Here is a 13,861-nt window from a genome sequence, read left to right as displayed (position 1 = left end):
GGCGCGCGGGCTGATGGCGTCACAAAGGCGCCGGCCGCCGCCCGCAGCGCGTTCTGGGAGCTAGCGCGGCTGCCCAGGCAGCCGACTGAGCGGCGCATCCCCGGTTAGCGGCGCGCTTCTCCGCCTCTGCGGTCTCTCGGTAGCCAAAGCTCGTCGCCGTTGACGGCGAGGTTAACCGTCGTTGCGTGTTGGACGGGAAGAGTCCTATAGCCAGTTTTACGTGGTCTAGAATCTTTGCGCCCACTCCACTAAATCCCCGTCCAATTGGCAGCTGTTCCCCCGGGAGACGCGGCACCGAGTCTTGAAACGCTTTGGACTCCTCGGCCGCCAGGGCGGGGTGGAGGTGGGGGAGAGAGGCTGCCCTTGGGAATTTTGGCGGGATGTTGTGGGCAGCCCCCTCGAGGGCGCTCTGATCTCAGCGACCGGTGACCCCCAGTGCCCGGGTCCCGGCCGCGAGGATTGGGAGCGTGAACTTGAGGTCCGCCCGCGGGCCTAGAGGGCACCCACGCTGGGCACTTGGCCGTGTCAGCTCGCGGCCAGCTTCAGACAGACAAAGTTCTAGTGGTACAGTAACTGGTACCTTTGAACTCACGGACACTGTGCGAACTCAGTGGACGTGTAGGGGCAGCTGAATGGACTGGGTGATGTGTCCCAGCTTACAGTAGCCGTTTCAGTTAGGTACCAGCGGACTGGACTAAGTCTCCCTATCGAGGGCAGACCTCGAGCAGTCTGTTGTCAGAAAGCTTTGGCCTTTGCTCATGGAGCTGGGAGCTGAGTGTGGGAGCCAGGCGGTCAGCTGCTGGTTCCTTTGAACCTGTCACCCCTTGGTCTGACATCCCTCGCCAAACGGGAAAGGCCCTATTCTATTTATTTCACCGGACATTTACGCTAGGGTCTCATTGTCCTTGTACTTTGCAGCTAACAAAGTTTACGAGTTTGGTTAAGCCAGAAGAGCCAACGCGGGATCCCGCCGACCCACACTGGGTCTTTCAGCCGAGAATGCTTCAAAAAGTGCGGGGCCTGAGCCTCGTGGCTCTCCGTACCTGACTCTCGGCGTGGACGTGTTCCCGCGCTTTCTGGCGTGAGGGTCAGAGGGCGCGCCGCCGCGCAGGCGCAGAAGCTGAGGCCGCGGTAGTCATGAGCGAGGCTGGCAGCGCTGAGGAGGCTTGTCGGGTTAGTGCGGCCATCCAGGTCTCGGCCTGTGGGCCCTAGCTGTCGCCCTCGGCTTTCCCACACCGCTCCTGGGTGCCGTCCAGTGTGCTCGGGAGGGCCCTGGGTGTCGTCCGCAGACAGCATGCCCGGGGTAGGGGATGGGAGGCAGCAATGTCTGCCTTGGAAAATTCTCCCAAATCCTCTGGGGTGCGGGTCCAGGGGGCCGCGCACGGGGCGGTGGGCGTGTTCCTGTGACCCCGGGCCAGGCCGGGCCTGGCCGCCCACAAGGCCCTGGCCGTGTTGGACTTGTCAGCCTCAGGGGTGCCCGGCTGTCGATTTCAGATCCTGGTTGTGTCCCCGGTCCTGGGGTTCCTGAGAGTCACCTGGCTTCCCTGTTTCCCCATTTCCCAGGGTTGTGGTCTGAATGAAGCAGGACGGCCCGCAAAGGGCCTGGTGCACCCAGTACGCGTCCACCCCGATGCCTTTTCCGCCTGATTTCTTGATGCCGGAGCGTTAAGAAAAAGTTGCTGGCGTTTTCTTTGGGGTTTTGGAATAGGGCCTTGTTTGCACTTTAAAAAAACTGGCTCACAGTGTGAAGACTGGGCTTGAGCCCTCTGGGTGTAATATACATAGAAAACAGTACATTAGGTAAAGACGTAGTTTGAAACTATTTTGAGCACAGGAGGCCTCAAAGAAAAGGAAGCAAGCTGAGTTGGGCTGCTGGTTTTAGTCATCTGAGGAGAGCTGTAATCTTGAGATCTGCTTGTTTTCCTAGCACATGGGAACTAAAGAAGAATTTGTTAAAGTCAGAAAGAAGGACCTGGAACGACTGACAACTGAAGTGATGCAAATACGGGACTTCTTACCCAGAATACTAAATGGGGAAGTACTGGAAACCGTCCAGAAATTAAAGATTGTAGAAAAAAGTGAGTCATACTTCATCTTCAGCAGTCACTGATGGTGACTGCAGTGTGTTTCAGCAGGTTTACCTTATGTAAATAATTGGGAAGTGATTGTAAATAAGCTTTAAGATACTGTTACAGTCTTTGTAATTACCTTTGGGAGAGTCAGATAAGACATAAGAAGGGGAGGGGCCCACAAATGAGTAACTTGGCCTTGTGTAGTTTCATGTTGGAGGAAGGGTTGCCAACTTTCTGAGTATCTGTTCCTAACTCTTCACCTTTTGTCTTTGGGAGAAGGGTTTTATACTTTTATTATTTAAAACCTCTGTTCTAAACATTAAGTCCTTTCTTATATAAATACATACAATCTTATACAAGATCCTCTTATGCAAAGGATCCTTTCTTGTAAAAGGATCTTGCCAGTTAGCAACCTTGCATGGATTCAGGCATGTCTGTAGAGATACCGTCTCTTGGTGGAGGAACTGCTCAGTTCTAGCACTGATTTAAGTTGTTAGAACTTGTCAGTTCAGGTTCTGAGATTTGAGCTCAGCCATTGCATCAGGTATTGGTCTAGAAGCCTCTATTGGAGTTCTTGGGGCTGTTTTGGATTGATTTGGTTACTTGCCTGACAGAGGCTGAGTTACTGTTAAATCAGCCATCAGTGGTTAAGGCTGACTTACCATTACATCACTGCCTAGCTTCTAGAAGAGGTGTGTCTAGGGGGCCAGGTCATATCATTAGCCCTAGTCCAGACAAGAAGCTGTCTGGAGTCAATAGTACATGTCTCTGGTTTGTGGAGGGGCATCTGGTCAAGGGGCTGGCATCCAGTTAGATGCAAGAGTGCTGTGTTCCCATGGCACCCTGCCTGTTTATTCTCCCTTAGAAGTCCTCAGATGTACCCTCCCTGGCCTGTGGTGTGCTCTGCAAGGTGGGCTCCTGCAGACAGCTTGCCTCTTGCCTCCTTACTGGTTGCCAGTGAGGACTCACCGACAGAAGGAAGCCATGGGCAGGAGGAGTTGGCGGTGTTTCCTCCTGCTCCCTCCACATCTGTGACCCGTGCCCAGGGGCCTCCTCCTCATTCCCAGCTCTCACCGGGCTGTAGGAACACTGTCCCCTCTCCTCCTTTCAGCTGGAGGGCTGCTCCCAGTCCCAGGTGCCTTACCATCCTTGTCGGGTCTCTGGCCCCTGCTCTTCCCTTTGTAAGTAGTCCTTTCCACAAAGTCCACAGCAGGGCTTCTTTGTTTCCCCCAGGACGTTGCCAGGTATGCCCCCCATCACTGGTTACCATAGCTCCAGGTCACTGTCGACCTCCCGTGCATTCAGCAGCCTCAGAAGAGCAGTCAGTCATCTTGGGTGCTTGTGTCTTTAGGGGAGGAGAGTGCTGGCGAGCAGCTGAGGATGTTAGCCTGCTGGGTAGGTATACTTCTCACTGCAGATTAACACACTGGCATTCTGAAAAACACATCAGGGACTTCTCATGAGCTGTTTTAGCAAAAGTCAATTTTTGGAGACTAATCCTCTGTCAAAATCAAACTAGTGGTTACGAAAGCAAGGTCCGTAACTGCATCCCTGGTGACGTGATCACAGGCAGACTTTGGGAGATCTTGCCTCACAGCCCTTGGCCTTCCCAGCCGTGTCATCACCTCGTTTCCCATCGGTCTTCTCAGTCTGCTTTGTGAGTTTGTCCTTCTCTGCAGCAGCCGTCCAGCTAGTGGAGGAGCTCAGGCGTTTCTGCCCTCACCTTGTGGCCTCTCCAAGGGCAGTCTGCACACTGGTAGCTTCAGTTGCCATGTTGATGCCAGCGGCTCCTAGGCTTTCCTCTAGCTTCCCCTCTTCTCCGGGGCCGGGGTCCTGTTTCTAATTCCTACTTGGCATTTGTTCTTACTTGTTTCACATTCACTCAGATTCTAAGTGTTTGTCTTAGTGTGATCGGCCTGCAGCCCTCAGGAAGGACCTGTGTTCTGACGAGGTCAGGTTACTGCCTGGTTGCAGTGAGGGGGACCACTCAGTGCAGCAAAGGAACTGTGGGCATCCTGCCACCAGAGGAAGAGACAAGTGTTGCTCTAGGATTTGCGATGGGGTGGGGTGTAGATGGCCTGTGGGCGAGGCTGTGTTCTCAAGGGCTCCACGTGGAGTTGGGCTGTGTGTGAAGGGGTCCCCACTGGGTCTCACCACAGTGGCCCCAGGCCCTGTTTCCTTGGAAACTGCAAAATGTAGATAGAAGAACATGAGGTCTAGGAACATTTAATTTGAAGCCCTGCGGCCAGCTGACTGTTCAGGCTGGGCTCCCTGTCACAGCAACTGCCATCCCACAGGCGAGTGCATGTGTTTCTTCTTCCTCACCAGTATAAGTCCAAACAGCAGAAGTTCTGGTAGTCTGGGGTTTTACAGGATAAAACAAACCAGCCGCCACTGAGGGAGGGGTCATCATGACAGTTTCCTCTTGCAGTGTGTCCTTGGTAGAAATATTGTTTCCTGCTAACTTGGCAGCCAGCTTTCTGGGTCTGTTCTCCAAGCCCAGCAGATTGCAGGACAGATTTTCACTTTCTCAGAGTGAGCCAGAGTTACTTTCTCACATCTGACTCATGCTATGCCTCCCCCACCCCCCGGACACTGGACTTTCCCAGCCTCCCCAGGGCAATGCCATCCAGATGGAGACCCAGGATCTTCCTTGTTACCCACCTCTCTTCTCACTCTTCACTCCCCTTCTACCCCCTACTCATCTCCCAGTGAGTCTTGGACCTTTTTCCTCAGGGATGCATCAAGAATTCCTCAGCTGCTTCCACTGTCACTGCCACCACCCATGGCCAGGCCCCTGTCATTTTGCTTGAATCCCTGCTTCCCGATAGCAGTCAGTCATTGCCACTTGCCAGTCCACTCTGAATACTGTAGCCTAATTGGTTTTTGACAGTTCAGTTCAATTTTGTCATTCCCCTGCTCACATCAGTTATCAGTGGCTTCTCCTAGCTCTTCGGATAAAGACCAAAAAAATGAAACCCCCACCCAAGCTCCCTCCCACCTTAAACCACAGCTTGAAAGGCTTTGTGTTGTTGGACTTAACCTCCTACCCAGACTCAGTTCGTATCTAACCAATATCTGTCTTCATGTTAGATGCTGTCACAATATCCTGAACGTTTCCTTCAGACAGTATGGTTTTAGCCCCCTCTTACAGTGTAAGTTGGTATATTCTCCGAGCCTGGCTGATTCCTTGAGGAGTTGCATGAGCTGGAGCTCTGAGAACAGGTCCCTCAGAGCCTGTCCAGGGGTCGCAGGGCAACAGCAGGAGCTGTGTAGCATGTGTTTATCCCCCCTCTCCCTGGCCTGTGGTACAGGGGAGCTCCTGGCTTTGTGTGCCTCCCATCTTAACCAGAGACAAGGGCAATGTGAAGATAGGAGTGGGTGCTGGCAGGGAAGAAGGAGAGGGAAGCCACACACCCAACTGTAGGGCAGGTTCCTTCAGAGAGCAGGTATTGGTGCTTTGGATGGGCTCAGGCTGCACAGGCCAGCCAGGAAACAGGATGGTGTGATGGGTGTCAGGTCTGCCTTTCGCATAGGAACTTAGTTTCCTTTGGGAAACTGGGCAGGTAGGTGGTAGAGGCTGGAGTAATCCTGCAAGGGTATTGCCTGAGAATCTTTAGGGAACAGATGAGCGTCGAGGGCAGAGGCAAGATTAGACCGAAAAGGGGAAGACTTTTAGGCTAGGATGCAGCATGTATGAAAGTCACAAATGGGAGTGAGCAGGGTTGGGTATGGATTAAGCTCATTTTCCTGCTTGACAGGTGGAATAGATATTGGGGTATGTCAGAAAATGTGAGAAGTTTATAGAAGACAAAATAATGATGGATTATTTTAAATTTGAAAGGAGAGGCGGTTGGAAATGAGCACATGGAAATGACATCTAAATAGTGATCAAAAGGACACTTTCAGGGGAATGATTTTGTATCTGAGTGTAGGACATGTTGAGGATTTGGTTGGCAGACGGAGAATTAATGTAGAATGCTTGTCAAGGAAGGTCTTAACTTTACGTGAGGGTGTGGACTCTGCCTTGTGACAGGATGTGAGGGGAAATGGTTGGTCCGAGAGTAACTGGGGGCCAGGTGCAGCAGGAATCCGAGGACGGAGTCCTCTGCAAGCTGCTGCTCATGAACATCTACGAGGGTGGCAGCGCTCAGCTCCCTGCAGGTGTCGGAGTTTAAACGTGCCGTCCTCTTTGGCACGTGCTTGGCCTAGGCGTGGCTGGGACTGGGACGCCCTCCCTCAGGCGGAGGGGTCCTGGCTGTCCACGTGATAACTGCAGGGCTGCACAGTCCTCACGCGGGTTTGGCTGCCGGCTGCAGAGTTGTGCTGCGGGTGGGGAGGGGTCTCCCCTTCTGATTCCGGCGTTGTTCAGGATCAGCTGTGCACTGTGGAAGTGAGCTCACCCCTTCTCTCCCATCCCTCCCGGGCTTATTCTTCCAGCAGTGAAGGAGTTACTACCACATCAGTGTGTGTCAACAATTTGTTTTAAACTGGGAGAGTCCTACCTTTTTTTTATTTAAATAAAAGTTTATGTAGTATGTGGTTGTTCAACCTGTAAAATAAATGGAGGTTGTATTTTATGTATAATTATTTGAAAAATTCAGTTTTGTAACACTTATTTTTAAAATCAGCGGGTACAATGAAGTTGTTTTGATGAAAACAAAAGTGTACTATTAGAGATTTTGGAAGACAGTTGTAGTACCATCCTCAATGTCCTATTTCTTGTTTTCATGCTACTATTTTTTTTTTTTTGATCACACTGTGCAGTTTGTGGGATTGTGGTTCCTGGTGAGCGAAAGCTCAGAGTCCTTGCCACTGGACTGCCAGGAAATTCTCTCCAGTTTCACTTTTAATTTTGGTTGTTAAGTAGCAAGAAAAAGACAAATCCCAGAGATGAGTTGCAAATGAGAAGCTTTTAAACAGCTCCCCTTGCAACATCAGGATGGTTTTCAATAAACTGATCTTGAAGCTTGCAGTCAGCGGGGTCAGATATTATGTTTCTCAATTAAGTCGCAAAGTCTAATTTCTTGTCTTTCGTAGTTGACTGGTGTTCATTTTGGAAAGGCCACTCAGCCTGTTTAAACTTTCACTGTCTTATAGAAAATACTCTCCAAATGCATTTATGTTGCGTTTGAGATGCTAAATGGTACACTGAGGATAACTTGCCACCTCAGTGGTGGTTTGTCAGAGGCTTCTGAATTACTTAATTTTACATGTTGACACCAGACATAAACTGCAGTCTCACTGCTGACATTTTAAAATCTGCAGTATTAGTTTTACCTTTAAAAACTTCCTTGTTTGAATAAGTATGTTTAAATGTCAGCCCTGTGAACCAACTTGATTTGTACATTGACTCTCAGCAGTGAATACAAAGTAGTGCAGCCATGATATACTGAAGAGTTATTTGATAGTTTTTTAGCAGTGGAAAAAACCACTTTGTATCGTGTAAAATCTGTATAGCAGCACCTTGCCTCTGTGAGCAGGGTCCAGTAGCACTTGCTGTGATGGGGGCGGTGTTGTATAATCTGTGCTGTCTGTGTCTGTGTTACGAATAGCCACCAGCCATCTGTGCCAGGCTGACCCAGTGCCGTTTATCGGAAAGACAGTTTTTCCTCCTGTGCTAGTGTCTTTTGTCATAGTGGCTATTTATGTATGGATCTGAGTCTCAGTTCTTTATTAGTTTTATGATTTATTGTAAAATTAGTTTTAGGTATTAGTCTTTATTAGTTTTTGTATTTATTTTCTACTTGGTGATTTTTTACTCTAGCTCCCTGATGAAACTCTCTTGTTGCTTGTTTCTGGAACATACTGATCACAGTTATTTCAGAGTTTGAGTGTGATAAATCTCTCTGGATCACCTGTTGATCGACTTATATTATCTATTTTTCTTCTTGGTGGTCATGGTAATTTTTTTTATTATCATTATTGATTAATGGATTTAAAGAAAATGGAGTGTGTCGAGGCTCTGGAAAGTGATATTTTTCTCCAGCAAGGATCTTCCCCGCTGGCTTCTCTCAGGATGGAGTCCGAGTAGATCACTGTAACCCAGTCAGGTTGAGCTGGTTCATGGCTCATTTCGGTCTTGGTTTGAGCTGGCCTGTTTCTAGTTCTTTCTCCCTCTTAGGGTTTTGGTTCTTCTGGGGGATCTAACTGTGAGCTTGAGGCGTTTCTCAGAGTCCTTCTGTCCAGGAGGCCCTGACCTTCAGTTCTGATCTCTCCAGTGCCATAAGACTGCTGATAGCTCTGCATGGCCTCCTGCGCTCTCTCCACTCCCCCTCCCCCCCAACGCCTTCCTCTGTAGCTGCTCTACCCTTACATGCTGCTGGGTGCCTGTGGGGTCTCAGCTGTCTCATAACTCTGTGCTCAATTCCCTCTGCCTGGCGACATGCTCTTCCTGGCCTTGCCGCTTCTGCCTGTGCTGCTTTTGAGTGTGCAGGTGCCTGAGGAAGGCTAGGCTTGCTCCTTCAGTGCACCCCCTCTCCTCTGGGGAGTCCTGCTCTCCAGGCCTGTGTGGTGTGCTGACTCAGATACTCTGAAACAGCTTTTTGTGGTTTGTTCAGATTCTACTTCCTACTTGTTCCTGGAGGAAGATTGAACTGTTCAGTCACTGTGCTAGCTGGAAATGGAAGTTCTTCCATGTATGTTGTTATGATTTTTAAATTGTTACAAATATATCGGGATGTCATACAGAAAATACAGGAGACATTCTAAAGATACATGACAATTAAATGCAATACCTGAAGCTGGACCTGATGCTATACCTTGAAGGAAAAAAATACTATAAAGGGCAATCTTAGGTCAAATGACAAAATTCGAATGTCCGTGGTAGATTAGATAAAGGTATTAATTTGTCTGAAGTTAATTAGATAAAGGTATTAATTTGTCTGGGTATCTAGGGCAGTATCCCTATTCTTAGAAAATATTCCCTGAAGTATTCAGAAGTAAAAAATTGTGCTAATGTAACTTACCCTAAACTGGCCAAAAAATATAGTGTGTATGTGCTTGTGTATGGTCCAAATGATGAGCGAATGTGGTGAAATGTTAACTGTAGGTAAGTCTGTGTAACGGGCACCTGGATATTCTTTGTATTATTTTAATCCAATTAATTTAAGTTTGAAATTATTTCCAAATAAAACATTGAAAAAACATATTATAAAATGGAAATACTGATTAAATGTTTACAGAACTATAAGCATCCCTGAGGTACTTGGGTTCTTAGCAGTGGGGTTTGGAAAGCACTGCACTCCATGACTTCTAAAGCATTTGTGGAGTTGTTTTGAGATTAATTTCCCAGGAGTTTGGTATGAATGAGAAGGGGGACCTCTGTTTCTGCTCAGAGAAGAATTATTCTGGCCCAAAGAAATATGAACTAGAGAGAGAATCACTAGAATATAGGATAATCATTAAACAGTGAGTGCCAAGAAGAGATGTCTTTTTAAAGGCAGAATGATTTATCACTATTTTCTATTTTGGCTGTGCTGGGTCTTCATTGTGGCACGTGGGCTTCTCCAGTTGCAGTGCTCTGGCTTTTCTCGTTGTGTCCTGGGGACTCCAGAGCAAGGCTCAGTAGTTGCCCCACAGCATGTGGGATCCTCATTCCCTGAGCTGAGATCAAACCCAAGTCTGTGGCATTGGACGGCAGACTCTTACCCACTGGACCACTAGGGAAATTGCCCCAAAAAGAGATTTAATTTGACCAGAAGTTTATTATTAGCTTCCCTGATGGCTCAGATGGTAAAGAATCTGCCTGCAATGTGGGAGTCCCAGGTTCAATCCCTGGGTTGGGAAGATCCTCTGGAGAAGGGAATGGCAACATACTCCAGTATTCTTGCCTGGAGAATCCCATAGACAGAGGAACCTGGTGAGCTACAGTCCACGGGGTCGTAAAGCGTTGGACACTACTGAGTGACTAACACTTTCCTTTATTGTGGTCCAGATGTAGTATTAGCAGAATGTATCAAGTCCAAGTCCTTGCAAGAAACAGAAGACATAAACAGAGTATTGTGAGGACAAACCAAGGTGGCCAATTTGGGGCACCAGCAGTTGGGAAGCAAAGGCCCAGGACCTGGAGGAGTGGAGGCTCTGTGGCCTCCCAGAGAGTGGGCAGGCTGGCAGGACGGTGGGTGCTCGGCATGGCCAGAGCCTCAGCTGCTTGAACCTGGCAGGGGCCATGTGGTGGGGAAGCAGATGTCCCAATCTGCCTCCTGTTCTATTTCCTGGGGGAGGCCTACTTTCCAAATTCAGCAGGAATCCATAAGCAAGGGAGGCTGGCTGCTATGGACATTGACTTCAAGCCTCTTACCTGTTGGGCCATAGCAGGTTGGAGAGATCTGAAGGGCACGTGGGGACTGTCCAGAATACACGGGATGGCAAAGGAGAAAATTGACTTAAGTTAGGGGCTTATGGACTGAGGAGCAGACAGCTAGCTAAGGTGGAAGCAGTAGAGACTTGTTGTTCAGTTGCTCAGTGTGTCTGACTGTGCAACCCCATCGATGGCAGCATGCTAGGCTCCCTTGTCCTCCACTATCTCCCAGAGCTGCTCAGATTCTTGTTCATTGAGTTGGTGATGCCATCCAACCATCTCATCCTCTGTTGCCCCCCTTCTCCTCCTGCCCTCAGTCTTCCCCAGCATCAGGGTCTCTTCCAATGAATCAGCTCTTCTCATCAGGTGGCCAAAGTATTGGAGCCTCTGCATCAGTCCTTCCAATGAATATTCAGGGTTGATTTCCTTTAGGGTTGACTGGTGTGATCTTCTTACAGTCCAAGGGACTCTCAAGAGTCTTCTCTAGCACCACAATTTGAAAGCATTAGTTCTTCAGTGATCAGCCTTATTTATGGTCCAATTGTCACGTCTGTATGTGACTATTGGAGAAATCATAGCTTTGACTATACAGACTTTTGCTGGCAAAATGATGTCTCTGCTTTTTAATATGCTGTCTAGGTTTGTCATAGCTTTTCTTCCAAGGAGCAAGCATCTTTTAATTTCATGGCTGCAATTACTGTCTGCAGTGATTTCGGAGCCCAAGAAAATAAAATCTGTCACTGTTTCCACTTTTCCTCCATCTATTTGCCATGAAGTGATGGGACTGGATGCCATGGTCTTAGTTTTTTTGAATGTTGAGTTTTAAGCTGGCTTTTTTTTACTCTCCTCTTTCACCTTCATCAAGAGGCTCTTTAGTTCCTCTCTGCTTTCAGATCACTCCTGACTACCCAGTTATTAACATACTTTATGCTAATAAATGAAAAGCAAAAGTCCCTAACTCTTTGCTTAGGCAAACACTTTATCAGAATTCATTTGAGTTCAACAAGATTGATCCTAGCTTTTTTGTGACAGAATTAAGTTGATATTCAATCAGGTAGGTATTCATTGTATGCTGGGTATTTGTTAAGCTCTGCTAGGTGACCTGGGGATACACACAGGATAAAGTCAGATCCTGTTCCTTGGTAATTCACAGGTAGACTGAGGAGCTTCTGCGTGGAGATGCGAAAAGATAGTGCCAAGTACAGTGGCGGCACCAGCCCAGGAGAGATTTGTATTAGTCATGTGTTCTTCTTAGGAAACAGTGCTCCAGTGGCCTTTACGTTAGAAAAAGCAGCAGATTTTTGGCAGCACAGGAAGAAAAAAATGCTGCTTCCATATTCTTGTTCCAACTCTCCTCCCCTACTCCTTTTGGTTTGTTTAAAAAATTGGATAGCCAATTAAAGTGTTGTTTGGCTAGAAATGCATTTAAACTCTTTAACTGAGGGTTTTTTTTTAATGAGACCTAGAATATTCTCATTTTTTTCACTTTTTCAACTTAAATATTTTGACAGGCTGATTAGGTTAAAATGAAGTCTTTAGAATAAAGTCCTAGTCCAGTGTGACTGGTGTCCTTATTAGAGAGGAAAACTGGACACTGAAGCTGGAGTACACGGAGGGAAGGTGATGTGAAGAGATGAGGAGGCCAGGCAAAGGGGAGGCGGGTGGGATTCCGCTGCCACAACCCAGGGACGCCTGGGCCACCAGTAGGTGGGAGAGGCGGGGAAGGATCCTTTCTCCACAGGTTTCAGAGCAAGTGTGTCTCTGCTGACACCTCAATTCTGAGTTGCAGCCTCCAGAACAACGTGAGGATGAATTTCTGGTCTAAGCCACCCAGTCTATGGGCTTTGTTAGGGTAGGTCTAGGGAACTAATACATCATCCAGATCTTGGCTCATGGTAAGGATGAACTGTTACTATGAGACGGAATGATGTCTGACTCTTTGCGACCCCATGGACTGTAGCCTCTCTGTATCCTTCCTGTGAATAAGTTGATAGTCATTCTCATGTTATTAAAGCCATCAAAGAAGAATTCTGAGTTTCTGAATATAAATAGATGTTGAAATGGCCTGTGAGATTGTTTCTGTATGTCAGTTGTCTTGGCCATCCTTTTACTCAGTTAAAGGTTAACAGATTTTTCTTCCTTCATTTTGAATGCTGAAGCTTTGCAATTGAAATTCAATCTAAGCTGGGTGGCAGCCTCTTTCGTGCTCTAATACTGAAACTGGGTAAGATAATGTCTTGACCATTATGTACATTGTTTCATCTCTAAGTCCTTCTAACTCTTTGTGACCCCATGGACTGTAGCCTGCCAGGCTCCTCTGTCCATGGGGTTTCCCAGGCAAGAATGCTGGAGTGGGTTGCCACTTCCTTCTCCAGTGGATCTTCCTGACCCAGGGTTTGAACCCTCGTCTCCTGCATTGGCAGGCAAATTCTTTACCACTGAGCCACCAGGGAAGACCATATAATCCACTGTATGTATTAGTGTATTATTTCTGTCTCTGATTTAAAAAAAAACTGTAGAGAATGAGGCATAAAAGAGCTAAGCTTTTTCTCTATTCAAGGATTATCAGAAGACTATATAAAGAAGTGAAGTTCGTTTACGTGACAGATATTTATAAAGTGCCACCAGGTGCCGTGTCCTAGGCATGTCGCACATGTTCTAAGTATGTGGATTACCAGCACACAGGAGGATGCACTTTAGGATGCATGCTCTAGGGGCCAAGCTGCACAAGTGAGTTTTGTCAGGAGGTGGTGGCAGTGCTCCAGTCTGGCCACCAGGTGGCGGCCTCCTCCTGAGAGCTGGGAGTGGGTGGGTGGCAGCCCTGACACAGCTTTTGAATACTGTGGGGTCGAATGGGACGGTTTAACCGCATCCTTTTGTTGTGTTAACGTACAGAAAAGTCATTAGCAGTTTGTAGAGTGAGAGATTATGACATTATTATAAAGAGTCTTCTGAGTGGTGTTAATTCCTCTATAGTTTTACACGTAAGACTTGTAGGAGTGTGATTTCCTATCTTCTTTACCGTGTTTGAGGAATATACGGTTTAGTAATAGAAGAAAACATTAAAAGTTAACTGCAAAGAAAAAGTTTTATGCCATTAATGATTTTATCTTATTTTTTTTCATTTTTTTTTTTGTCTGCGACCATTTGCAGTTCACATTTCATTCATAATTATCTATGTTTTCGTTTAACATTGTTACAAAATGCAGATATGTAGTTTTCAAAGCATAGCACTTGATCAGTATAGTTGATTTCTTGGGTGGCAAGGACTAGTGGGACAAAATAAAGATTTCCAGTGCAAGTCATGTTGTGCGTGATACATCCTTAAAAGGCAGAACAGAGAACTGTGAAGGAGAAGAAGGGGTCCCATGCTGTTCACCCGTTTCTAAGAAACTTATTTTAAGAAAAACTTTGCCCACCACTTCACAATCATTAACTGAATATCTAGCTTTAGGTTTTAATCTCCTGCTCTGGCAAAGGATCTCCG

At 47.4% G+C, this 13,861-nt stretch overlaps 1 protein-coding gene across 6 annotated transcripts in view; it reads left to right on the top strand.

Annotated features, from left to right (window-relative positions):
• Positions 1-46: 46 nt before the first annotated feature.
• Positions 47-13,861, top strand: part of HSF2BP (heat shock transcription factor 2 binding protein) — a 79,335-nt gene continuing 65,520 nt past the window's right edge. For 2 of the 6 annotated variants that reach the window (XM_065942445.1, XM_065942440.1), the window contains exons 1-3: positions 60-343; positions 919-1,173; positions 1,928-2,078. In XM_065942445.1, coding sequence (XP_065798517.1) covers positions 1,138-1,173; positions 1,928-2,078 — 187 coding nt within the window. In that variant the 5' untranslated portion in view covers positions 60-343; positions 919-1,137. Of the gene's footprint in view, positions 344-918; positions 1,174-1,927; positions 2,079-13,861 lie in introns of all 6 variants that reach the window. The other 4 variants (XM_065942442.1, XM_065942441.1, XM_065942443.1 and 1 more) reach the window with 4 other exon arrangements.

The sequence above is a fragment of the Muntiacus reevesi genome, chromosome 8, assembly GCF_963930625.1.
Source record: "Muntiacus reevesi chromosome 8, mMunRee1.1, whole genome shotgun sequence".
Lineage (NCBI taxonomy): Eukaryota > Metazoa > Chordata > Mammalia > Artiodactyla > Cervidae > Muntiacus > Muntiacus reevesi.
This window is presented reverse-complemented; position numbering and strand designations above follow the sequence as displayed.